Source organism: Oryctolagus cuniculus, chromosome 10 (assembly GCF_051225735.1).
Source record: "Oryctolagus cuniculus isolate XC-2025 breed Fujian yellow rabbit chromosome 10, ASM5122573v1, whole genome shotgun sequence".
NCBI lineage: Eukaryota > Metazoa > Chordata > Mammalia > Lagomorpha > Leporidae > Oryctolagus > Oryctolagus cuniculus.
Window position 1 is genome coordinate 93,443,579 of NC_142876.1, and position 27,941 is coordinate 93,471,519.

General features: G+C 40.5%; 1 protein-coding gene across 46 annotated transcripts in view; it reads right to left on the reverse strand.

The window, feature by feature from the left end:
* SLMAP (sarcolemma associated protein) overlaps positions 1-27,941 on the reverse strand; it is a 169,138-nt gene that overhangs the window by 83,598 nt on the left and 57,599 nt on the right. For 28 of the 46 annotated variants that reach the window (NM_001082348.2, XM_051851069.3, XM_051851070.3 and 25 more), the window contains exon 2: positions 15,998-16,145. In NM_001082348.2, the coding sequence (NP_001075817.2) occupies positions 15,998-16,145 (148 nt within the window). Of the gene's footprint in view, positions 1-15,991; positions 16,146-27,941 lie in introns of all 46 variants that reach the window. The other 18 variants (XM_008260463.5, XM_070049775.2, XM_008260465.5 and 15 more) reach the window with 1 other exon arrangement.

The window sequence follows — 27,941 nt, forward strand, 5'->3', positions numbered from 1 at the left end:
AAGAAAGAAAGAAAGAAAAGAAAGAAAGAAAGAAAGAAAGAAAGAAAGAAAGAAAGAAAGAAAGAAAGAAAGAAAGAAAGAAAGAAAGAAAGAAAGAAAGAAAGAAAGAAAGAAAGAAAGAAAGAGAAAGAAAGAAAGAAAGAAAAGAAAGAAAGAAAGAAAGAAGAAAAGAAAGAAAGAAAGAAAGAAAGAAAGAAAGAAAGAAAGAAAGAAAGAAAGAAAGAAAGAAAGAAAGAAAGAAAGAAAGAAAGAAAGAAAGAAAGAAAGAAAGAAAGAAAGAAAGAAAGAAAGAAAGAAAGAAAGAAAGAAAGAAAGAAAGAAAGAAAGAAAGAAAGAAAGAAGAAAGAAAGAAGAAAGAAAGAAAGAAAGAAAGAAAGAAAGAAAGAAAGAAAGAAAGAAAGAAAGAAAGAAAGAAAGAAAGAAAGAAAGAAAGAAAGAAAGAAAGAAAGAAAGAAAGAAAGAAAGAAAGAAAGAAAGAAAGAAAGAAAGAAAGAAAGAAGAAAGAAAGAAAGAAAGAAAGAAAGAAAGAAAGAAAGAAAGAAAGAAAGAAAGAAAGAAAGAAAGAAAGAAAGAAAGAAAGAAAGAAAGAAAGAAAGAAAGAAAGAAAGAAAGAAAGAAAGAAAGAAAGAAAGAAAGAAAGAAAGAAAGAAAGAAAGAAAGAAAGAAAGAAAGAAAGAAAGAAAGAAAGAAAGAAAGAAAGAAAGAAAGAAAGAAAGAAAGAAAGAAAGAAAGAAAGAAAGAAAGAAAGAAAGAAAGAAAGAAAGAAAGAAAGAAAGAAAGAAAGAAAGAAAGAAAGAAAGAAAGAAAGAAAGAAAGAAAGAAAGAAAGAAAGAAAGAAAGAAAGAAAGAAAGAAAGAAAGAAAGAAAGAAAGAAAGAAAGAAAGAAAGAAAGAAAGAAAGAAAGAAAGAAAGAAAGAAAGAAAGAAAGAAAGAAAGAAAGAAAGAAAGAAAGAAAGAGAAAAGAAACAGAGTAGCCAGGACTTAACCCAAGCACTCAGATATGTCACCCTTAGCTTCTAATTCTATTGTCAGGGGCAGCACCTTAGCATAGTGGGCTAAAGCCTCCACCTGCAGCACTGGCCGGTTCAAGACCCAGCAGCTGCTCTTCCGATCCAGCTGATATGGCCTGGAAACTCAGCAGAAGATGACTCAAGTATTTGGGCCACTGTACCAGCATAGGAGACCTGGAAGAAGTTCCTGGCTTTGGATTGGCCCAGCTCTGGCCATTGGGGCCATTTGGGGAGCGAACCAACAGACGGAAGACCTTTCTCTCTGTCTCTCCCTTTCACTCTCTGTAACTCTACCTCTCAAATAAATAAATAATATTTTAAAAAAAGAAAAAAAAGCTCAATTGTCCATGTAATTTTTGGAGCCCTTTTGTATTTGAGTTGGTAATAGTTTTTTTTTTTTCCTTGAAAAACAAGTGGGGCTGCCACTGTTGAATATCAAGTAAAGCTGCCATCTGTGGTTCCAGCATCCCACACGGGCACTGGTTCAAGTCTCAGCTGCTCTACTTCCCATCCAGTTCCCTGCTAACGCATCTGGGAAAGAAGCAGAAGATGGCCCAAGTGCTTGGGCACCTGCACCCATGTGGGAGACCCGGAAGAAACTCCTGGCTCCTGACTTTGGCCTGGCTCAGCACTGGCCTAGCACTCTCTCTCTGCAACTCTGCCTTTAAATTAAAAAAACAAAAAAAACAAAAAACAAAAAACAAAAACCTTTAAAAAAGAAAAGAAAAACAGGTAGGATGAACTACAGAATAAAAATGCAGTGCTGGGCCAACTCCGTGACGCAGTAGGTTAATCCTCCACCCGTGGTGCCGGCATTCCATATGGACGCCGGTTCTAGTCCTGGCTGCCCCTTTTCCAGTCCAGCTCTCTGCTATGGCCTGGGAAAGCAGTGCAGGATGGCCCAAGTCCCTGGGCCCCTGCACTCACATAGGAGACTGGGAAGAAGCGCCTGGCGGCCATCTGGGGAGTGAACCAACAAAAGGAAGACTTTTCTCTCACTTGTCTCTCCCTCTCTCTGTAACTCTACCTCTCAAATAAATAAATAAAATCTTAAAAAAAAAATGCAATGCCAGAGCTGACAATTTATGATATATTACATTAGAAATACTGTTGATCAGATATATCACCCTGAAGTTCAGCAAATAGACTTATAGAAAAATTTATAAAGTGAACCAAAGGTTAATATTAACTAGGCAGTACAGGGTTTCTGCACTATTCAAAGTAGTTTAAAAAAAATTAAAAGACCATGTATGAAAAACTGAAAAATTAATCTGGACAACCCCACCTTTCAAAAGATGTCATGACAGAAAGATACACACACACAAAGAAATCTTAGCATTATATTGGTTTGCAAAAGGCAAGAATATTAACATTCTAACAAAATTATCTTATTTTAGTACTTAAACTCATCAACTGTACATAGTGGCATTTCCCAAAACACAGTACCAGCAGCTGTTAACAAAGAAGGATTTGAGGGTCAGGTAAGTTTGGAATTTAATCAATTAAAGAAGTTTAACTTTTTTTTTTTTTAAGATTTATTTATTTATTTGAAAGTCAGAGTTACACAGAGAGAGGAAAGGCAGAGAGAGAGAGAGAGAAAGAAAGTGAGAGAGAGAGAGAGGGGTCTTCCATCCAATGGTTCACTCCCCAATTGGCCGCAACGGCTGGAGCTGCGCCGATCAGAAGCCAGGAGCCAGCAGCTTCTTCTGTGTCTCCCACACGGGTGCAGGGGCCCAAAGACTTGGGCCATCTTCTACTGCTTTCCCAGGCCACAACCGAGAGCTGGATTGGAAGTGGAGTAGCCAGGTCTCGTACTGGCACTCATGTGGGATGCTAGCACTTCAGGCCAGGGCATTAACCTGCTTCGTCACAGCGCCGGTCCCATTTTTTTTTTTTTTTTTTTTTTTGACAGGCAGAGTGGACAGTGAGAGAGAGACAGAGAGAAAGGTCTTCCTTTGCCGTTGGTTTACCCTCCAATGGCTGCCGCGGCCGGCGCGCTGCGGCCGGCGCACTGCGCTGATCCAATGGCAGGAGCCAGGAGCCAGGTGCTTTTCCTGGTCTCCCATGGGGTGCAGGGCCCAAGCACCTGGGCCATCCTCCACTGCACTCCCTGGCCACAGCAGAGGGCTGGCCTGGAAGAGGGGCAACCGGGACAGAATCCGGCACCCCAACCGGGACTAGAACCCGGTGTGCCGGCGCCGCTAGGCGGAGGATTAGCCTAGTGAGCCGCGGCGCCGGCCCCATTTTTTTGTTTTAACCATGGGTTTTCTCAGGAGCTAAATGACTTCTGTCTATGATGCAGCTCTAAAAGTTCAGATACATTTTTCTAACTTACTTGACCACGGAATCTCCCCAGATCCCCTTTTAGAAATACTTACCAAGAAACTGATATTATCAAGAAAATACTGCTCTACAGCATTTCATAAAGCAGTTTTAAAACATATTTTGCTCCCAAACATTGCCAGGAAACACTACTATTACTGTATTCCAGGATCCAAAGACAGAACCTAATTTAAAGACAATCTAAACAGCTTCTCCAGATAAGGACACTGGAACATAGACCCACGCAAATTCCAGAAATGTTAAAACATGACAAACAGATGTGTCTGCATTAAGGAAATGAGGTATCTATGGAAGAGCAAACTGCAATTACCTGCTATAGTTAGGAAACTATTAAAAATCAGAGTGAAGACTACATGAGTTGACTGCCATTTGTCTGGGTCCTATCCCACACCTACCCCTCATTATTTTATACAGACCATCTATTTTGCTTTTGGGTTAATCCATTTACTTTGTGCTATGCAGCCACATTTTCTACTGCCTCGTCACACAAACATTTAGAGGACCTGAGTTCACTTTGATAAGTTTAAAAAACCTCTTTGGGACCAGGAGGAAGCACCTGGCTCCTGGCTTTGGATTGGCGTAGTTTCAGCTTTAGCGGCCATTTGGGATGTGAACCAACGGAAGGAAGACCTTTCTCTCTGTCTCTCTCTCTCTCTCTCACTGTCTAACTCTGTCAAATAAATTAAAAAACAAAAAACAAACAAACAAACAAAACCTCTTTGGGCCCCCGGACTGGGATACTGAATCTGTGGAGCTATGTTACAGTCTGGCTCTTCATATTCTGGCTCTATTTCTGTTTCTAAATTGAACAGGAAGGTTAATACTCTTCAACACTTGAGAGCAGTATAAAGGATTTCTTAAAATGATTGGCAGCAACAGGAAAGACAATGAATAAGACCAAAAAATGTCCAAAAAGCCAAGGCCTAAGTCAGAGGTGTTAACATTTTTAGACTGTGGAATTATCTGCATTAATTATCTTGACTATAATCAAAGATAAAAGTTATAAGAACTTCCAATCATGAACTTTTGGCTTTATAAAGCTTCTAAATAGGCTGTTTTTTTTTGTTTGTTTGCTTGTTTTTAGAGCTAGAAAAGAGGCAGGGAAAGTTAGCTCACTAGACAAGTACTCTTTCATTTTTAATTTCTGGAAAATTGATATTCTTTCTATCTTCATTTATAAACTGTAGTTTAGCCATTAAAAAAGCTCTGCCTCCTCCAACTACTTGTTTACCTCAGGCATAATTCTTACAGGAAAGGCAGCATAAATGTTTTATTCTCTCCATTTACATGTTTTCAGAATGGTAAATTGGTTTTCTAAGCTCCTCCAAAGGTGAAGAGATACTTTCACCCCTTTTAAATATCATTGTAAATTCATGAATTTGAACATATTACATATATTTCAATTCAATGCTTATTATTTGATGCTCAAATTGTCCACTGATAACCAGTAGAGATCCATTCCCATTAATTCCTAGGGGTCCTTTCAAAAGAACTTAGATGATTTCCTGGCTGACAAAATGTTGCAGATTCAATTTGCTCTAGTTTTAGATTCAACTAGTTCTCCAAGGAGTCTTGTTTCTATTTGGTGGAAGGAATTCTTCAGGTATGTGCATTTGTTTACTTTACTTCTTAAAGTATACTATGGAGTGATATTACTCTTTTTTTTTTTTTCTTTCTTGACTCACCCATGGGGATGGTTTTCTGGGTTTACCTATTTGCTAAATAAATATTCACTAAGAACTTCACTGGTTACGAGGCAGTCTGGGGGAATGATGAGAAACCAAGATGATTATGACTAGAATCTTGTCTTTGAGAAACTTCCAATTCAGAAAGAACAAACAAATACCTACCACCTACACAAAGAGTAGGAAACAAGGATCCTAAGTGCTACAGGAAGGGCAAACCACTTGGCGAATTTGGAAGGCACAGTTAGAAGAAGGTTTTACAAAAAGAATAGAATGTGAAAGCTGGAAATGGAAGGAAATGCACAAAGAATGGCACGAATCAATAAACAGAAAAGAGAAGAAAATGAGAGTGTATATACAAGCAGCACAGTTGGAGGACACCGGAGATAGCAGTAAAGATCTACATTTCAAGGCCCTTCTGGTGTCAAATTCCATGCTAAAAACACAATCTATGTTAACTATTCATAATTAACCATGTAAATAGTTATTCTGATGTCCTATTTCACAGATGAGGTGATTTAGGTAAAAAACAAAACAAAACAAACAAACAAAAAGGCTAAAGTAATTTGTTTGAGATCTCATCTTTGGTTAAGCGGCAGTGCCATGATTCAAAACAATCTTTTCTGGGTGTCGTCATATCTCTAAACAATCCAGTTGAACAGCTTAACACACATTAAGGAACAATGGGAAATAAAATGAAAAGGTTGAACTGAGTCTACATTTTTGAGTCTCAAGTGTACAAGTAAGCATTTCAGGCTTTACTCTGAAGTATGGCACACCCATTTAAGGCTTCTAAAAGCAGGGAAAAGATATAATAAAACTGTAATAGAAGAATATTCCAAAGGCAGTAGGTGAGCTGAGTATGATGGCCACAACTAGGGAGTCACTTTATCTTAACTCTAGAGTAGCAAGAGGAAAAACAGAAAATGTCTTGAAGGGAAATGAAGCTTTGTAACAATGTAATTACAAAGAAACAGCAGGACATTCAAGAGGAAACAACCAGCAAGCAGCTGGAGGTACAGATACAGAGCCAGCAGGAACAGATTCACAGCAGACAAGGTGAGTAAGGAATCCTGGGACTTGAGGACAGCTGTTGCTAGGAATTTGATCAAGCAGAGCTTTTTAAGTCCAGCTGTCTAACACAACAGGCTCCACATTGAGCAATGCTCCTTCTTAGGACCAAAGGCTGTATTCAGGCATCAGCAGTTTTACAAAGCACTGCAGGTGATTGTGGTGCCCAACCTGAGTTGAGAATCTACCTTTAAAATGAACAGAAGAAGACTGCTGTGACATGGGTAAGGTTCCCTTAGTTATTCTTGTAAAGTTGGCACATTCTGTGCTCAATCAGTTTGTCATTTCCCCTAGCAGTTGCAAAGTAGAAGTTGGTTAAGAGAACCTTTGATGGCCAATGATGAGTTCCAAAGGACAGACAGAGGAGCCTAGAATTGAAGCTACTGAGAAAGGGAGGTGAATTTATGGCAAACAGACTGTACAAATGATTAACAAGGGACTTAGTAATAATAATAGTAGCCTGGCCCTGAGCTGAGCACTTTATACATACTTTTCAATGTTCACCCTGAACACTGGACCGTGACCCTTTGAAGTAGACAGAAAGATCAGGATTTCTATTTTATAAGATAAGGGAATTAAAGCTTAGACAGATTATGTGATAGAAGAATAAAAAGGGTAGTGGGTAATAAGGTTGACAACTCCCAATCCTCACATTAAACCTCTAGGGATTATAAAGAAGGATGTCAAAATCTTGGTTGAGATAACGTGATAGAATTTTTCTTTTTTTAAAAAATATAATTATATGTGATACTTGTGCATTTTATAGGGTATAATACAGTATTTCAATACACATATACAGCATAAAGTGTAAAACAGCCAAATCAGACAATTAACATTTCTACTACCTTATCTTTTCTTTATGTTTGCAGTCTACCAATCACTTCTTTATACAGATATTTATATAATATATTAGTGTGAATTATACCCCACTGTGTTGTGGAACACTAGAACTTGTTATCTCTATTTTTTTTAAATTTCATTTATTTGAAAGGCAGAGCAATAAAGACAGAGGCAGAGAGAGATCTTCCATTCACTGATTCACTCCTCAAATGTCCTCAACAGCCATCACTAGATCAGGCCAAAGCCAAGAGCCCACAAATCTATCAGGGTCTCCCATGTGGGTGGCAGGGGGCAAAATAAGTTGAATCATCACCTGGTACCTCCCAGGGTACACATTAGCAGGAAGCTGGATTGGAAACTGAGGTGGAACTTGAACCCTGGCACTCTGATATGGACTGCGGGCATCCAAGTGGCAGCTTAACAGCTGTGCCAACTTTTGTTAACCATTATCCAGTTTCTCTTTAACCACCACATTCTCGCACCTTTCCCAGTCTTCAGTAATCACTATTTTAAGTTCAGACAGACTTTAACTTCCACATAGAGAACGTGCAGCATTTGCCATACAAAGAACTTATGTAAAAAGGCAGATGAAGATTCATGGGACATTTTGAAATTTATTCAATCATATATGCCAGGCTGAGTGTGGAGATTTTACAAGGAAGAACAGACACACTGGCTGCTCTTGAACAATTTACAGTTAGTGAGGGAAGCGAACACATAAATGAGAAGAGTGCAGGGTGCGACAAAGGCATAAAGGGGGCATTGTGTCTAGCCTTGTGGGATCCAGAAAAGTTTCCAGGCAAATGAAAAACCACTTGAAAGGGCCTGAAACCGAGAAAAGGTAAAGACTATTTAGAGAAGTGAAAGTAATTTCAGTGTAGTTGGAGCACTTAACTTGGTCATAACAGACCCTCTATTCACGGAGCTTTAAGTAAGTAACAGATACTGGTGAAGAGGACCTAGAATGATGAGCTGTCTGGGATTATATGTGAAGTTTATAGAATTAACTTGCCTCAAGCTTCGCAACAGAGAGCTACCATAATGGTGTGGGAACCAGAGATTTCATGTTCCATCTGAGCAGTCTGAGGGTTAGAGAACAGAGTTGGGTTGCTTTGGCTATTTCTCTTTGTCCCTTCCCTTCTTTTACAAAATCTATTAGAATATCAGCCTATTTGTATATAGAATTTTATATCTATAGGGTGGGTTATTTGAATATGCCATATCAGCCACATTAAATGGAAAGCCAAACATCAAAACCAGATTGTTTTGGACATTTAAAGAAAATAATAATATGAACTGATAGGTTCAGTGGCTCTAGGCTCATATCACTTTTTAATATATATGAGGATACTTCAAAAATTTCAGGGAGAGGTCGGTGTTTAGCCCACTGGTTAAGACGTGTGTTATGGGGCCGGCACCATGGCTCACTTGGTTAATCCTCCGCCTGCGGCGCCGGCATCCCATATGGGCGCTGAATTCTAGTCCCAGTTGTTCCTCTTCCAGTCCAGCTCTCTGCTGTGGCCCGGGGAAGGCAATGGAGGATGGCCCAAGTGCTTGGGCCCCTGTACCCGCATGAGAGACCAGGAGGAAGCACCTGGCTCCTGCCTTCGGATTGGCGTAACTCCGGCTGTCGCAGCCATTTGGGGAGTGGACCAACGAAGGAAGACCTTTCTCTCTGTCTCTCTCTCTCACTGTCTGTAACTCTACCTGTCAAATAAATAAATAAATAAAAATCTTAAAAAAAAAAAAAAAAAAAGATGTTAGACTGCCTGCATCCCACATCAGAGTGCCCAAGTTCTAGTCCTAGCTTCAGCTCCTCACTCCAGCTTCCGGCTAATGCAGGCCCTGGGAGGCAGCAGTGATGGCTCAAGTCATTTAGATTCCTGCCACCCTTGTGGGAGACTCCCTCAGCCAGCTGCAGGCACTGGGGAGCCAAACTGTTTCTCTGGTTCTCTGTTTCTATCTCTGTCTTTGCTTCTCAAAAAGAAAAAAAAAAAAGTACACAGAATTAAGAAACACTTATTTCGGTGCAAAAAAATGTGGAAACCCATGAATACTAGAGGTCTTCAAGAAAACTGTGGGAAATGCCTATTATGAAAAAATGAAACTAAATTCAAAATAGTTTTGAATAAAAATGAACATTTAATTTCATTTGTGAAGTTTCTGAAGTATTCTCTTATCAGAAAATGTTATACATTTTATACCCATAAATCATTTTACATCAATATATAAGTGTCATAACATACTGGAAGACTTTTTAGTGTTTATTAGTTCTTCTATCCCTTTAAATCTGGCTGTTTCTTACATTCTATTTTTCCCTTCCACCAACACCCTTGGATGCTGACTGACATCTAGAATGTTCATATAATCATATGCAAACATAAACATATTTACACTTATATGGAATGATGAAACTTTTAAATAATGAAATTATTAAAAATAATGGATTATTTTCTTAATCTACAATATATCTTACAGAAGTCCATGTAATTTTAACTTGCTATTTTTAATGGCTATATGACAATTTTTAAATCATGCCACCATTTTTTTTCTTTAAGATTTATTTTATTTATTTGAAAGGCAGAGTTACACAAGGAGAGAGAGGGAGGGAAGGAGGAAGATGGAGAGGGAGAGGGAGGAGAGAGAGAGAGAGAGACAGAAAGAGATCAACCTTCCATCCGCTGGTTCACTCCCCAAATGGCCATTTCAATGGCCAGGGCTGGGACAGACAGAAGCCAGGATCCTGGAACTCAATCCAGGTTTCCCACATGGGTGGAAGAGTAACAAGCACTTGTACCATTTCCTGCTGCTTTCCCAGGAGCACTGGGAGGAATCTGGATCCTGAAGTAAAGCCAGGTCTTGAACCACAAGGACTCAAACTGACACTCATATGGGATACTGGCATTGTCTCAGGTAACAGCTTAACCTGCTGCCCCACAATGCCAGCCCCCTTAATTTTCTTTCCATCCTATCAAGAATTTTTATTAGCAGTAACCTATGAATTTGGTTAAATATCTTTCTTTTTAAAGATTTATTTATTTATTTATTTGAAAGTCAGAGTTACACAGAGAGAGGAGAGGGAGAGAGAGAGAGAGAGAGAGAGGGAGGGAGGGAGAGAGAGAGAGAGATCTAACATCCTCTGGTTCACTCCCCAATTGGCCGCAACGGCCAGAGCTGCGCCGATCCAAAGCCAGGAGCCAGGAGCTTCTTCTGGGTCTCCTGCGTAGGTGCAGGGGCCCAAGCACTTGGGCCATCTTCTACTGCTCTCCTAGGCCATAGCAGAGAGCTAGATCGGAAGAGGAGCAGCCAGGACTAGAACCAGTGTCCATATGAGATGCCAGCACTTCAGGCCAGGGCGTTAACCCGCTGCGCCACAGCGGCGGCCCCTGGTTAAATGTCTTTTTAACAGCTACTGGTCATATAAAATTATTGCTTGAACAGCCATATAGACTTTTTTTTTTTTAAAGATTTATTTATTCATTTGAAAGAGGTACACAGAGAGAGAAGGAGAGTGAGAGAGATGGAAAGATAGAGAGAGGTCCCCCATCCGCTGGTTCACTCCCCAGATGGATGCAACGGCTGGAGCTGCACCAATCCGAAGCCAGGAGCCAGGAGCCAGGAGCTTCTTTGAGTATCCCATACAGACGCAGGGGCCCACGGGTCTGGCCCACCTTCCACTGCTTTCCCAGGCCACAGCAGAGATCTGGATGAAAAGTGGAGCAGCCAGGACTCGAATCAGCACCTATACCCACTGCACAGAGCTGGCCCAAGCCATATAGTCTTTCAACTTCAGTTTGTGGACCATGTTGATAGATTTTCTGATACTGAATCACCTTTGCATTCCTGGAATAAACTCCATTTTGTTGTTTATCTATCATCTTTTTAACTTGATCAAACATTCTAATTAAAATATTAGCAAATTATCATAATAAAATGATTTAGTTTTCCATGTTATATCTTTATAAGATTTTGGCATTAATGATATGCAAACTTCAAAAGATTTTGAGTTTTTCCACTTTTATCTATGCTCGGAATAATTTAAATAACAATGAATTATCTATTTTTAAAAATAAGATTTAATTTATTGTGAATTCCTGTTTCTGGTGTCTTTTTTTTTTTTTTTTTTTTTTTTTGTCTGTCAAAAAAAACAAAAAAAAACAAAAAAAAAACAAAAAATGTCCTTTCCAAAAAAAAAAAGGCAGGGTGGGGCTGGCACCGTGACTCACTTGTTTAATCATCCGCCTGCGGCACCAGCATTCCATATAAGTGCTGGGTTCTAGTCCCGGTTGCTCCTCTTCTGGTGCAGCTCTCTGCTGCAGCCCGGGAGGGCAGTGGAGGATGGCCCAAGTGCTTGGGCCCTGCACCCACATGGGAGACCAGGGGAAAGAAAGTACCTGGCTCCTGGCTTCAGTGGCAGTGCCAGCTATAGAGGCCATTTGGCGAGTGAACCAACAGAGGGAAGACCTTTCTCTCTCTCTCTCTCTCTCCCCCTGTATATAACCCTACCTGTAAAAAAAAAAAAAAAAAAAAAAAGTCCTTTCCAGGAGGAGGTTTTTGACCTAGCATTTAAGACATTTGTGGGGCTTGCACTGTGGCTTAGAGGGTAAAGCCACCGCCTGCAGAGCTAGCATCCTATACGGGCGCTGGTTCGAGTCCTGGATTCTCCATTTCCGATTCAGCTCTCTTCTATGGCCTGGGACAGCAATAGAAGATGGCGCAAGTGCTTGGGCCCCTGCACACCCATGGGAGACCCGGAAGAAGCTCCTGGTGCCTTGCTTCAGATAGGCACAGCTCTGACTGATGCGGCCAACTGGGCAGTGAACCAGCGGATGGGAGACCTGTCTCTCTCTCTCTGTGTCTCTCCTTTGCTCTGTATGTAACTCTGATTTTCAAGTAAAATAAAATAAATCTTTGAAAAACAAAAGACATTTGCATGCCACATCAGAGTACCTGGGTTCAATTCCTAGCTCTGGCTTTAGACTCCAGCTTCTAGATTATATACTGGATTCCAGGTCCAGCCTTGGCTCAGCTCTGGCCCAGCCCTGGCCATTGTAGGCATTTGCAGAATGATCAGTGGATGAGAGTTCTGTTTCTGCTTCCTAATAAAGAAATCTTCAAGAGCTGGCACTGTGGCATAGCAGGTAAAATCACTGCCTGCAATGTTGGCATCCCATATGGATACCGGTTTGAGTCCCAGCTGCTCCAATTCTGATCAGCTCTCTGCTCATGTGCCTGGGAAAACAGCAGAAGATGGCAAAGTCCTTGGGCCTCTGTACCCACATGGGAGACCTGGAAGAAGCTCCTCCCTCCTGGCTTTGGATTGACCCAGATGCAACTGTTGCAGCCATATGGGGAGTGAACCAGTAGATGGAAGACCTCTCTCTCTCTCTCTCTCTCTGCCTTTCTGTAACTCTGCCTTTCAAATAAATAAATCTTTAAAAATAAATAAATAAAAGCAAGATTAAAATAAAGAAACCTTCAAAAAATTTCCTTCCCTCTTCTCAGTTTAAAATTATCCATTTTGTTTCTTCTTTTATCCCAGGGTTATACAGCAGTGTTGTATAATTTCAGGAATATTGTCCAAGTGGTATAAATATTATTTAGTACAGAACAAGAGCTTAACTTAACTTGTGATACACCTGTATCCCCAAAAAAGCCTTTGGATAACATATGTCAACTTTCTGAAGCCAATAAATACAAAAAAAAAAACTCCAAAAATTTAAATAATGAAGAATTTTTCTTAATTTCCTTAGAGTTTCCATAAATGATAAATTTTCAAAAAAAGTTTGCAAGAATATTATATTGCTGAAATAATATTACACTAACAGTAACCCTGAATATCAGAAACAACCTCTCAGCTTTCTACAGCACTTTCTAAAAGAGTAGCCCTCACAAACAGATGGGAAGAGTGGTAAGGAGGTTTGAAAGAGCTGCATTCTCTAAAGGTTACTTATGGTTTAAGCTTATTTAGAAATCTGCAAACACGGTAGGATATTAGACCCTGAGAAGTTCTACATACCTAAGGTTAACCAAATATTTTCTAAATGTATTTGATTACCTCATACTTTTATCAATTAATAGCTAATAATGCTTTTTAGGAAATGAAAGTCAAGAAGACAAAGTCCTTGAAGAAAAAGACAGTATAATTAAATTCATCTCTGTGGTTTGCTCAAAACTGGTGCTTCATATACTGAGCTCAATTTGATGCTTGCTGAATGAGTTGGTACCACAGGAGGTATAATATGGCAACAGTCATTAAAGGAATATACCCAGTACAGCTATTCCAAGTATGGATATCCATAAGTGGAGTAGTCAGCATTTTGCATCAAAATTCAATCTTTCTATTTTAGAATTGTAAATGGAAATTCCTAAGACTTTGGTCCTATCCAAATTCAAATATCAAAAGTGAACTTCCTGAGGATGTCAACAAAACCCAGTAAAAATACTACTACTGTTGTAGCACTAATGAAAGTATATGCACAATATGCATATGAGCACACATACCAGCAATAAGTATCATTATATTACATTGCCATCATCACCACCATTATCTCTGTTGTGTAAAATGTCAATCTGTTGACTTAATGTTATCACCAGATCACAGTATCTTCAGAGAAACAATGGAACAAGTTGTTCCATTGTCTATATCAAATTAGTATAGTGGGACCACACACTTTCAGTTTCTACACATGAAGTTTTAAGATTCAGTGAGGGGCCTGCGCTGTGGTGCAGTGGGCTAATCCTCCGCCTGCGGCACCGGCATCCCATATGGGCGCCTGTTCTAGTCCCAGCTGCTCCACTTCCAGTCCAGCTCTCTGCTATGGCCTGGGATAGCAGTGGAGGATGGCCCAAGTCCTTGGGCTCCTGCACCTGCAGGGGAGACAGGGAGGAAGCACCTGGCTCCTGGCTTCGGATCAGCGCAGTTCTGGCTGTTGCGGCCATTTGCGGAGTGAACTAATGGATGAAAAACCTTTCTCTCTGTCTCTCCCTCACATTGTAACTCTACCTATCAAGTAAATAAATAAAAAAATCTTTAAAAAAAATTCAATGATACAATGTTACAGTCATAAAGTAGGCAGTAAATTAGATAAAGCCAGGAAGCTTCAGAATTAGTAAGACCAAAATGCATTTATTTAGCTAGAGATCTTCTAGTTTCAAAAACTGAGAAATGGCCGGCGCCGCGGCTCACTAGGCTAATCCTCCGCCTAGCGGCGCCGGCACACCAGGTTCTAGTCCTGGTCGGGGTGCCGGATTCTGTCCCGGTTGCCCCTCTTCCAGGCCAGCTCTCTGCTGTGGCCAGGGAGTGCAGTGGAGGATGGCCCAGGTGCTTGGGCCCTGCACCCCATGGGAGACCAGGAAAAGCACCTGGCTCCTGGCTCCTGCCATCAGATCGGCGCGGTGCGCCGGCCGTGGAGGCCATTGGAGGGTGAACCAATGGCAAAGGAAGACCTTTCTCTCTGTCTCTCTCTCTCACTGTCCACTCTGCCTGTCAAAAAAAAATAAATAAATAAATAAAAAAATAAAAAAAAAAAACTGAGAAATGTGAAATTTTATTTTATACTTGTGATAAGTTCTATGAGCTGCCTCCACAACCTTTCCCTCTTCTTTCGTGTTAACAGAACTCTGATTTTGTTTGGTGCAACAATGTACACAAAACTTGAAGGGATATATCAAAATTTAACTATGTCAATCACAAATGTGCCCAGGCTTCTTTGTAGCTGCAGGTAGCTATAGGTATTTCTGTGACCTACCCACGTGACCAGTGAGGTAAGTGACCTACCCATGTGGCCAGTGAGATAAAATAAATCTGCTAGGAAGACTCCTTAAAAGATTTTTCTATCAACTCAAAAAGAGCCAAACAAAAAGGCACTTTGTCCTCACTTCATCTTTTATCACTGGAACACTAGTGTGAGGTAAACAATGCCTGGGGCTACAACCATCACCTTTTGATCATGAGGCAATAAGTAAAAGCTCAACAAACTGATATGTTAAAGACAGTAGAGGCCGGCGCCGCGGCTCACTAGGCTAATCCTCCACCTTGCGGCACCGGCACACTGGGTTCTAGTCCCGGTCGGGGCGCCGGATTCTGTCCCAGTTGCCCCTCTTCCAGGCCAGCTCTCTGCTGTGGCCAGGGAAGTGCAGTGGAGGATGGCCCAAGTGCTTGGACCCTGCACCCCATGGGAGACCAGGATAAGTACCTGGCTCCTGCCATTGATCAGCGTGGTGCGCTGGCCACAGCACGCCGGCTGTGGCGGCCATTGGAGGGTGAACCAACTTCAAAAGGAAGACCTTTCTCTCTGTCTCTCTGTCCACTCTGCCTGTCAAAAAAAAAAAAAAAAAAAAAAAAAAAGACAGTAGAAAAAAACACCCTGGAAGCCTGATTATATCACTGAGTCAAGCGAACAAATGCTGGATCTACCTGCTTCCAAACTTATCACTAAGCCAGTCTTGTTATCCTGTGGTCAATATCCTGAATATATATTGTCATTGCTGCCAACTGCTTAACTGACACAGCAGTGCCCATGTTTTCATGTGATAAAGATCATAATTTACTAATTAACATTTCAGAATTTAAAAAATTTTAGGATTAGGTGTTTGTGGTACAGGAGGTTAAAACATTACTTGGAGTGGCTGTGATTAGAGACCCACCTCCACTTCTGATCCAGCTTCCTGTGAATGTGCTTGGGAGGCAGATAATGGCCCAAGTACTGGGTCCCTACCATCCCTGCGGGAGACCTGGGTGGAGTTCCTGGCTCCTGGATTTTGGCCTGGCCCAGCTCCAGAAGTTGTGGACATTTGAGGAGTGAACCAGAGTATAAAAGACATCTTTTTCTTTCAAATAAATAATAAACAAAACTTTAGAAATAAATAAAATTTTTGAAAAGCAATAGAGAAAGTAGGAAACTTTCAACTTTTCATGGCACATAATGCTATACTTAAATAGCTTTTACAAGCATATAAAAACATGTTTTATAAAATTAAGTAACAGAATTTTAAAAACAAACAATTTTCAAGAGACAAATATGAAAAATTGATCCATACCCGTACCTTTCCGTGTGTTCTCCGTCACATCTACCCCAAACTGGATAATGTCACCAGAAAGAATCTCACATGGTGGACTTTCTTCAGAGCCTCGACTCAATCTCTGGCTATTTATAAAGGTACCATTACTACTTTTAGTGTCTTGGAGATAAAACTGCAACAACAACAACAACAAATTGAAGATTAATAATAATTTCAAGCCTACTTTCAAGAGAAAGTACTTCCAACTTTGCAAATATTTCATGTGGATTTTTCCCCCTTATCAATTCAAGTTACTTATTTTAGCTAAGGTTGTCTATCAAAATATGTGAAATTAAAACCTTAAAATTAGGTGATAAAAAATCCAGCTAGGAGGGCTATGCTGCAGCATATTAGGTTGGGCCTCCAGCTGTGGCACCAGCATCCCATATGGGCACCGGTTCATATCCCGGCTGCTCCTCTTCAGATCCAGCTCTCTGCTATGGCCTGGGGAAAAAAAAAAAAAAAAAAACCTAGGCACCGTGATATGGGACTTGGACTTCCTAGTTGGCATCTTAAGTACCGAATCAAATGCCTAAGTGGAATTTTAAAAAGGATTTTATTTATTTATTTGAGAGAAAGAGTTACAGACAGACAGGGAAAGACAGTAAGAATGGTCTTCCATCTGTTGGTTCACTACCCAAATGGCTGCAATGACCCTAAAGCCAGGAATCAGGAGCCCCTCTTCTGGTCTCCCACATGGCACATTTGGGTCATCTTCTGCTGCTTTTGCAGGCCACAACAGAGAGCTGAATCAGAAGAGGAGCAGCCAGGACTAGAACTGGCACTCATATGGGATGCTGGCGTTTAGCCCACTATGCCACAGCACTGGCCCCAGTGCCTGGGTTTGATTCTTGGTTCAGGCTCCCAACTCTAGCTTCCTGCTAATCTAGACCTTGTGAAACAGCAGGTGATGGCTCCAGTAGCTGGATCCCTGCCACCTATGTGGGAGATCAGGACTTAATTATTTTTTATTTATTTATTTGACAGGCAGAGTTACAGTGAGAGAGAGAAACAGAGAGAAAGGTCTTCCTTTTCCGTTGGTTTACCCCACAATGGCTGCTGCGGCCAGAGCGCTGCAGCCGGCACACTGTGCTGATCCGAAGCCAGGAGCCAGGTGGTTCTCCTGGTCTCCCATGCGGGTGCAGGGCCCAAGCACTTGGGCCATCCACCACTGCACTCCCAGGCCACAGCAAAGAGCTGGACTGGAAGAAGAGCAACCGGGACAGAATCCGGTGCCCTGACCAGGACTAGAACCTGGTATGCCGGCGCCGCAGGCAGAGGATTAGCCTATTGATCTGTGGTGCCGGCCGTAGGACTGAATTCTAGCTTTGGGCTGATCCAGCCCCAGCTACTGTGGGCATTTCGGGGAGTGAAACAGCAATAGGGGCTCTGCCTTTCTGTCTGTTTCTCTGCCTCTCAAAATAAAAGAAAAATTAAGAACTCCTTAAAAAGATAAAATCCAGTCAGACAAAATGGTACAACTGCTTTGGAAAAAAGTTTGTTAGGTCCTCAAACTGTTAAAACATTATATGACTCAGGAATTCCACTTCTAGGTATATATCCAAGAAAATGGAAAACCTATATACTCACCAAAACTCATAAACAAATGTTTACAGCAATGTTATTCACAACAGCAGAAAAGTAAAAACAACCCAAATGTCCACCAGCTGATGAATAGATGAACAAATGTGGTGTAACCACACAATGGATTAGTATGTGGCAATAAAAAAGGAATGAAGTAATCATATATACCAGAAGATGGACAAGTCTTTAAAATATTACACCAAGTAAAAGCAGCCAATCACACACAAACACAAAAATATGATTTCATCTATATGAAACATCCAGAATAGGCAAGTCCACAAAAACAAAAGCATATTATTGATTTTAATGGGATAAGGTATGGGGAATGGATACTAATGGGTACAAGGCTTCTTTTCAGGGTGATGAAAATAATTTAAAATTAATAGTGATGATAGCAGAACTCTGTGAATATACCAAGAACCACTGTGTTGTACACTTTAAACGACAATTTTAGGGGTGGACACTGTGGCACAGCAGGTTAAGCCACTGCTTGTAGTGCCAGCATCCTATATGTACATCAGTTCAAGTCCCAGCTCTTCCAATTCCAACCCAGCTCCCTACTAATGTGCCTGGAAAAGCAGCAAAGGATGGTCCAAATTCCTGAGCCCCTGCACTCACATGGGGAGACCCAGATAAACTCCTGGCTTCGGCCTGGCCCAGTCCTAGCCACTGTGGCCATTTGGAGAATGAACCAGTAGATGGAAGCACTCTCTGTCTCTCATTTTCCCTCTCTCTCTGTAAATCTGACTTTCAAATAAACAAACCTTTTAAAAATAAGAGAGTGTTATAGTACATAAATTCTACCTTAAATAAAGCTATTATTTTTTTAAAAAGCCAGCTAGACAAAATTCTATCTTTCCATCTCACTTTGACTTTGTAACTTTATTTCCAGAATGTTTTATTAAATTAAAGGAAACTATCTTTATTGCCCAGTCAAGGGCAAATGGCTTTTAATAATATCAATAATTAATATATATAAATTAGCTAACACAATTTGCAATCAGAACTGACACATCTTCAATAAATTCTTTGTGATCAAGCAGATTTGAGACATTAGAACTAAAATACTGCAGAAAGTACTACATCTTGGCTGCCTCCCAACCTTTCACAACTTATCTTCTTCCTTTAAAAGGGAAAGGATAGCAGGAGGCAAAGGAACCTCCTTAACATTTAACAGTCTTAAAGGAAATTGGGAATAACCAGGATAACACAATTGACTTGCTAGGAAGAAAACAACCAATAGAAAAAAGTACTAATTCACTTATTTCATTTTTCCATACTCTCCAGGCCTACTTATTCCAGTAGCATATCACAGTGAACATGTTTTGACTGCAAAGAAGACATCTAACATACACTAAAATATACTTTATGCCATCAGGTCCTCACAATCTTAACAATAAAGCTATGATATGGATATCATTACTTTCAATTAAACATGAGAAAAGTAAGGCTAGGCATGTTAAATAACTTTCCAAAGGTAACAGAGCAAGGATTCAAAGCGAATTAAAAGGGCCATTTTACCCCATTACTTCACTCTGACCTTTATGTTTCATTTACTTTCACTCTTCCCACAAGCTCTTCCAAATGAAACACAACAAGAGACTAAGCAATTTGTAGAAAATGTGAAAATGACATTTCATTTCATTAATTCCTAGGTGACAATTTAAAGGTCACCAAGCCGTCTATAAATGACTTATGCTTTACTTATGTTCAAAACAGACCAACTGTTACTTTGGTTAGCAGTTTGTACATTTAATTACAGATCATAAAGAAGATTGTGTTGATAATTTCTCAAGTCAATTTAAAATTCACAGGCCTTAATATTTCATAGCAGAGAAATAAGAACAGGCAATATTTTAAATTAAAAGCAATAATCTTTTTTTAAATAAACATTCTTGGAAAATGTGCAATATTTAGATTCTGATATGGTTATTTTCAGTATATGTGTCTGCAAGTCATAGAAGATTATACTAGATTCACAGTGGTTTCCAATCTCTAAATGATCCATTGGGGTGATTAAGACAATTTAAGTGGGCTGCAACTAGCATTTTCTTTTTCTAAACATGACAAAGAACAGAATAAAAAAAAATACATGAAATAAGGTCCAGTACTGGCTAGCAAAGCTTTTGGCTTCCAAATACTTTAGAATAAAACCCAAAAATTTTTACTTACCACTGCATCCTACAGAGCCTAATACGATCTGGCTCCTGGTTCCCTCTCTGAACTCAATCATTTCCACTTTTTCCACCATCATCCCTCCCAGTCACACTCACCTTCACTCATGCCTGTGACCTCTGCACTTGTGTATATAGCTAGACTGCATTGCATTTAGTTCCCTGTGGAAATATTTTCACTGATATGATTTAACCTTTGGTCTTTGGCTGTTTTGAAATTGATATTACAAATAATGGCTTTACACTGTGGTAAAATAGTCAGCCATTAGTGAGCTTACATTGCCCAGAAGCTATTCTACTTACTGCTAGGTTAGGTGCCTAAAGTTATAAATATGTCAACTTGTTTGCAAGGAGCTGGAAAGATACTATGCTTACGGTTGCTGTATGAAATTCCAGTAAGTAGGTACATTAGTTGATTCTGTCACTTTCAAACCTTGTCAGACCTCTTCTTCCCCCTTAAAAGAAACCCATGGTAACCACACTAAGAATCTGTTGAAAGCCTGAAGTATGTTGCTTTCCCAATAGCCTACAGAATACCCTAGCAGTTCCCGTGTTTGCACCAACCACTAGACATTCACTATGACGTTGGGCAGGTGTACAAGGAGCCCTGCATTTACAAAAGCCTCTGTGGCTTGTGTCAAAGTTTAACAGCAGCATGTTCATTGTTTTCAAGCTTTAATTGTTCAATCAACTCCTTGTTCTTCCCTGAATAAACTTTAAACTACCAAAACCAAAGCACTAATGGTGAACCTTAAATTGAAAGGTTTGTCCCTATCCTATTACTCACTTTTCCTTGATTAATTTCAATGACAAAGGGACAGCACTGAAGAGATGGCATAGTTTATTCTCTGGCTTTCAAAAAGTGCCTGCTATAGATTAAGCATGCACGTGTTTAACAATCACTTTGCACAACTTTCAACTTTGCTACAGTCTGCAAATACTTTCTTTTCCATTGCCAGGATAAACTGCTCCTTCTTAATCTTGACTACACTGATAGGCTTTGCAATCTCCAAACACCAAAATGTGAACAACATGTGAGCTAAAGCTTGAGAACAAAGCACAACATAGTAAACTTGCCATATGTCAGAGGCTACAAATTAGCCATATAGGGGAGCTTTTCAACTGTAAACACAGGCTAGATTCTGATTAACCGTCACGTGACAGCACAGATTTTTTTTTTTTTTTTTTTACTACCTAAGTCACCATACAAAATCAGAATGACTAAGGCAACAAAACCAAAATCCCATGGACAACATTCACAATAAAAGTGGGAGACATGTCATCCATACACGCCTCAAATTATGAGTGGGAAAAACCACCAACAGCCACAAGACCTGCGTAGAATCAGCATCTGTGTGGAAGTATACATAGAGAAGCAGTGGGGCACTTTAAGGACTTGAGGAGAACATTAAAATAACTGCTAGGTATTCACTGGATAGTACGGAGACCAGTTTGAGATGGAAAGCTCAAAAAGGAAAATGTTCAGTTCAATCCAATCACAAGTAGTGCAAGGAATCTTGTGAAAAAGGCTCAGTCTGTGCCATATAAAATCTTAAAATCCAACCTACCAACGAAAACCATCTTGCAGGACTGGGCTCCATACTGAGGGAAAAGCTGCTGGGAGTAGAATCAAAATTAAGCACACACCAACGACAATAGACAAGCAAGACAAGGTCCAGACAAAAGTGGAGACGCATAAAGAATTATAATTTTAAACATTTTACACACACACACACACACACACACACACACAAAAGAGGGAGCTCTGAGAATTAGAAAAGTTATCCTGAAACATGACCTGCTTTCAGAGTTCAGGAAAAGCTAATTCCACATAAAAATAAGCAACAGAAAAGTATCAAGGTCATATCCCATAGTTATTTTTTTAAAGAGAGAATAAGGAGTAAAATAACATTTTTACACATAATCAAAGACAGACCTTGAGAACAGATCAAAACTATAAGCTTCTATTTCAAATCAAGCTAAAAGACATTAGGAAAATAATTCAAAACATGAAAGAGCAATATAAATCAGAACTACAAAACTCCAGAAAAGATGAGAAAACTCAGGAAAAAAAATAGAAATAAGAGGAGAAATTCATTTCAGAAATGAATACAACCTAGAAGGAACACAACAGTGATTAAATATAACAAACAATACCTTCAAAGAAACAAAAGATAAAAAAAGGGAAATTTTTTTTTAAAGCTCCCATATAGCAGCAGGAGCCCAACCACTTGGGTCATCTTCCACTGCTTTCCCAAGCACATCAGCAGGCAGCTAGCAGAACTGGAAATGGAGCAGCTGGAACTTCAACCTGGCGACACAGGCAGAGGCTTAATCTGCTATGCCACAAGGCCAGCCCCATAATGAAAAAATTTTTAAAAATTAGGAAAAAATGGGGAGGGTGTGGAGGGGAGATGTTTGGCACAGCAGTTAAGACACTGATGGGGGCCGGCACTGTGGCGTAGCAGGTAAAGCTGATGCCTGCAGTGCCAGCATCCCATATAGGCACTGGTTCAAGTCCTGGCTGCTCCACTTCCGATCCAGCTCTCTGCTATGGCCTGGGAGAGCAGTGGAAAATGGCCCAAGCATCTGCGTGAGAGACCTGGAAGAAGCTCCTGGCTTCGGATTGGCGCAGCTCCAATCGTTGCAGCCAACTGGGGAGCGAACCAGTGGATGGAAGACCTCTCTCTCTCTCTCTGCCTCTCCTTCTCTCTCTGTGTAACTCTGACTTTCAAGTAAATAAATAAATCTTTAATAAATAAATAAATAAATAAAAGACACTGCCTGGAACACCTATATTACATATCAGAATATCTGGGTTTGAGCCCTGACTCTTATTCTGATTCCACCTTCTTGTTTGCTGAGTAACCTGGGAGGCAGTGATTGACACTGCAAATACTTTGGTCCTTGCCACCTATATAAGATCTGGATGGAGTTCTAGGCTTCTGTTTTTACCTGGTTGAGCCTGAGCTGTTACAGGCATTTAGGGACTAAAGCAGCAGATGGAAGATCTCTCTGTCTCTGTGCCTTTCAAATAAAATCAAAACCACAAAAATAAAGAAAGGAAAAGAGAAGAGAAAAGAGATTAAGAAAAAGGAAACCGGGCCGGTGCCACAGCTCACTAGGCTAATCCTCCGCCTGCGGCCCCGGCACCCAAGGTTCTAGTCCCGGTCGGGGCGCCAGATTCTGTCCCGGTTGCTCCTTTTCCAGTCCAGCTCTCTGCTGTGGCCCGGGAAGGCAGTGGAGGATGGCCCAAGTGCTTGGGCCCTGCACCTGCATGGAAGACCAGGAGGAAGCACCTGGCTCTGGCTTCAGATCCACACAGCGTGCCAGTTGTAGCGGCCACTTGAGGGGTGAACCAACAGAAAAAGGAAGACCTTTCTCTCTGTCTCTCTCTCTCTCTCTCTGTCTAACTCTGCCTGTCAAACAAACAAACAAACAAACAAAGAAAAAAAAAGAAAGAAAAGAAAAGAAAAGCCAGGGCCTGGAACTCCACCTCAGACTCCTATGTGAGTGCCAGGGGTTCAAGTACTTGAGCCATCATCTGCTACCTCCCAGCATGCATTAGCAGCAAGCAGGATCACAAGCGGAGGAGCTGGGACTTGAACCGGTACTCTGGCATGGTGCAGGTGTCCCAAGTGGCAGCTATTCCCACTGTACCACAATGCCTGTCCCTCATCTTTGTTTCGCCTGATTCAGAACTCACTGAGCCTGAAAAGTGGCTGGCATTGCATGAAAAGTGGAATTTACCCTGGGTGGCTCAGCTTAAGAAAGTCAATCAATACTCTACACCATTTTAGTAGAAAGAAGGAGTAAACCCTCACATTCATCCCAATTGATGCAGAAAAAGCATTTGACAAAATGCAACATCTTTTCATGATAAAACTTAATAAACTAGGATTTTATCTCAACATGATAAAGGCATTTATGAAAATCCATACCTTACATAGCACTTAATGGAGGAAGACTGAAAGCTGCCAAAGATCAGGAATAAGACAGGATATCACTTTCACCATTCAACATTGTATTGGAAGTTCCAACCACAGGCAAGACATCCAAATTGAAAAGGAAGAAGCAAACTATGTCTATTCACAGATGACATGATCCTATGTAAAGGAAATCCCATAGAACCTCCAAGAAAGCTTTGAAGCCAGTTAGTTCAGCAAAATTATAGCTTAGCTTACAACATCAACATGTACAAAATAGTTATGGTTATGGAGCAGGTACAGTGCAGCGAGTTAAGCTGCCACTTGGGATGCAGCATCCCACACTGGATTGCTACTGTGAGTCTCAGTTACTCCACTTCTGATGTAGCTTCCTGATAAAGCATCTGGGAAGCAGCAGATAATAGCTAAGTACACGAGTTCCTGCTACCCACATGGGAGACCGAACTGCAGTTTCTGGTTCCTGGCTTGGGTTTTCCCCCAATAAACTCTTTCCCTTAAAAACAACAACAGACAATGGTCTCATAAAGAGAGGACCTTGGAAATGACTAAGGAATTAAGATATCTTAAGATAGAAGGCTTTGGCCGGCGTCGTGGCTCACTAGGCTAATCCTCCGCTTAACGGCGCCGGCACCCCGGGTTCTAGCCTCGGTCGGGGCGCCGGATTCTGTCCCGGTTGCCTCTCTTCCAGGCCAGCTCTCTGCTGTGGCCAGGGAGTGCAGTGGAGGATGGCCCAAGCGCTTGGGCCCTGCACCCCATGGGAGACCAGGAGAAGTACCTGGCTCCTGCATTGGATCAGCACGGTGCGCCGGCTGCAGCATGCCGGCCGCGGCAGCCATTGCAGGGTGAACCAACGGCAAAGGAAGACCTTTCTCTCTGTCTCTCTTTTTCACTGTCCACTCTGCCTGTCAATAAATAAGTAAATAAATAAATAAATAAATAAGATAGAAGGCTTTGATGACAGAAGGATTTGATGAAAAAAACTGTTTTCACAAGATTATTCTAATAGCTCAAATGATCTAGCAGCTGTGTGTAGGATGAACTGGAGTAGGAGTCACTAGAAATAGAGAGACCTATGACTTCTTCACTTTTGCCATCAAGAATTTAGTTGTTTCTTAAAGTATACAAACTTAATTTTAATATGGATGGTCAATATAAAATCATTTATATATAACCTTCACGCCGTCGTATCTAGAAAAGCACGACATGTTTCAGAAGCTGGAATTTTAAAATCGTACCACTGAAAAGGGAAATACGAAGTTTGATTCAAATGCTGTAAGAAAATACATTAAAATGTGGTGAAATGTTTTCACCAAAATGAAATCTCACACATAAACTGAAATGAAATTTACAAACCTATCACTTAAAGGTCTTACAAATATGCATTTGCTAGAATTTTTTCCATGTACCAAGTGGCAGTCCAGACATATTCATTGTACAGTCTTTCTTGTTGGCCAGCTCACAAGAGAAAAAAAAGGAAAATTACCTGTATCTCCCTACACAGGCAAAGAGGTAACGCAGAATAGACACAGAGAAGGTTGAAAAGAAAAATGAAACTTAGAATGTAATCAGGGGTGGATGTTTGGTGCAGCAGTTAAGATGCCCCTTGGAAAATCTCTTTGTCACTCTGGCTTTCAAATAAAATGAAAATAAATTACTAAAAACTTAAAAGACTGGGGTCGGCACTGTGGCATAGTGGGTAAAGCCACTGCCTGAAGTGCTGGCATCCCATATGGGCGCTGGTTCGAGTCCTGGATGCTCTACTTCCTATCCAGCTCTCTGCTATGGCCTGGGAAAGCAGTGGAAGATGGCTCAAGTTCTTGGGCCCCTGAACCTATGTGGGAGACCCAGAAGAAGCTCCCTGCTCCTGGCTTCGGATCAGGACAGCTCCGATCCTTGTGGCCAATTAGGGAATGAACCTGAGGATGGATGACCTCTCTTTCTCTCTCTCTGTATAACTCTGACTTTCAAATAAATAAATAAATTAAAAAAAAAAAAAAAAAAAAAACTGGGGCTGGCGCTGTGGCGTAGTGGGTAAAGCTGCCGCCTGCAGTGCTGGCATCCATATGGGCGCCAGTTTGAGTCCCAGCTGCTCCACTTCCTATCCGCTCTCTGCTATGGCCTGGGAAAGCAGTGGAAGATGGCCCAAGCATTTGGGCCCCTGCATGCGTGTGGGAGACCCAGAAGAAGCTCCTGGCTCCTGACTTCGGATAGGCGCAGCTCTGGCTGTTGCTGCCAACTAGGGAGTGAACCAGTGGATGGAAGACCTCTCTCTCTGCCGCTCTCTGTGTAACGCTGACTTTCAAGTAAAATAAATAAAATCCTTAAAAAAAAAAGACCAACATTCTATATGTGAGTGCTGGGGTTAACATGCTGGCTCTGTTCCAGATTCTAGCTTAATGTACACCCTGGGAGGCAGCAGGTGACGGCTCAAATAGCTGGATCCCAGCCACCCATGTAGGGGACCCGGACTGAATTCCCAGTTCCCAGGTATTCAGGGAGTGGATGGTGCACTTTCTCTCTCTCTCTCTCTCTCTCTCTCTCCTAAATGAGGAAAATAAATAAAAAGAATATTTTTAAAAAACTGTAATCAGAACACTACAAAACAAAACAGCATGAATTGTATCTTTCATATATATGCTTTTAATTTGTAGTAATTCTTCACTGAGAATTCAGGACAAAGTAAATTAGATTTCTGACATTTTAACATATAAAAATATCATCAGAACAATAGAGTTCTGAGAGGTGAGGTTACTGAAAGCCTACAATAAGTGATTAAATTAACCTATTTCCCACACTTCGAAATGATGGATTGACAGGCAAATTCTGAGTATTTTTTCCTCTCATGGCATTAATCACAGCAAGAAACATTCAACTTTGTCTCTGAGGCTTCTACTTAGGTTAATGAGCCCCCTACTCAACCTTTTAGATTCCAAGAGGTCTCTAATTAGTTAAAAAGATGTCAAAATTTTAAATTCCAATATTTAAAATACCCATTTATACAAATGCCACGTATTTCAGTTAGTAGAATTAGGGAAAGAAACACAGAGAGACTGTAGTAAACACACAACACTCTAACTATACTTTATAGGCCATTATTTTCCTGACAAAATGTTGATTTTAACCATCCTGAATCAGCTAAAACAACAAAATAATTGTATCACTGCCCTTTTATAAACCTCACCCACAGAATAACAGCCATATTTCTCACAAATAGAAATCACTGTGATCACATTTGTGGGAAATATAGAACAAGGACACTATGTTTAAAGCCTTATGTACTGTCAAATAATGTACACAAAGGGCTTAAAATAAGAATAGTTGCTACTGATTATATAATCACTAAGAGGTAAGAGACAGGGAGGAAAAAATTCATTAAAAAATTCATTAAAGATTAGTAAAATTGGTCAAACATTGGAATATGGATATTATTTAGAAAAAGTGCCCACACAAAAAAATAATTTATCTCTGGCAAACAAATTCTGTGGAAATGTTAAAAGATGCAAATAGTACATCTGCCCAAAAAAAGAACATTCATATATTTTTAAAATGCTGTAAAAGATGCTGAAAATAATCATGATGATCTTTTCCATTATTTAGGCACAACCACTTAAGTTGGCATCTAATTTTAATGTTTAAAACACACTATGGAGGAGTAGGCATTTAGACTTGAGGTTAAGACACTCACATACTGCATCAGAGAACTTAGATTCAGTTTCTAGCTCCTACTCCTGACTCCAGCTTCCTGCTAATACAGACCCTGGATGACTCAAGTAAAGGGATTTCTGCCATCCATGTGGGAAACCTAGCTTGTGTTCCCAGATCCCAGCCCTTTCCCAGGCCTAGCACTGGCCATTGCAGGTTTTTGCAGTCTGAGTTCCATGAGATGGAATTCATTCTGTTTCTCTGCCATTTATGGTGATAGCTAATTCCTCAGGTTTATCTCCACAAAGCTTTGATGATTTACACATTCACAGTACAGTTTTCTAAAAATTATAATTCTACTTTTAAAGTAAAAAGGAAACAAAGTTACTAACAGCTATAAGTGAATAAATGGAAATAATAGCAATGTAATTTATGAAACAATTATTTTGACTGAGATGGGAAATGACTATTTGGAGAAAGAAAAACATAAACTCCTTACAGGGTTGAGTACACTTTCCACTCCTCTGCTACCACATGATTCGTGTGTTCAGACAATCTACTCCCAATATCCCTCACATCAGC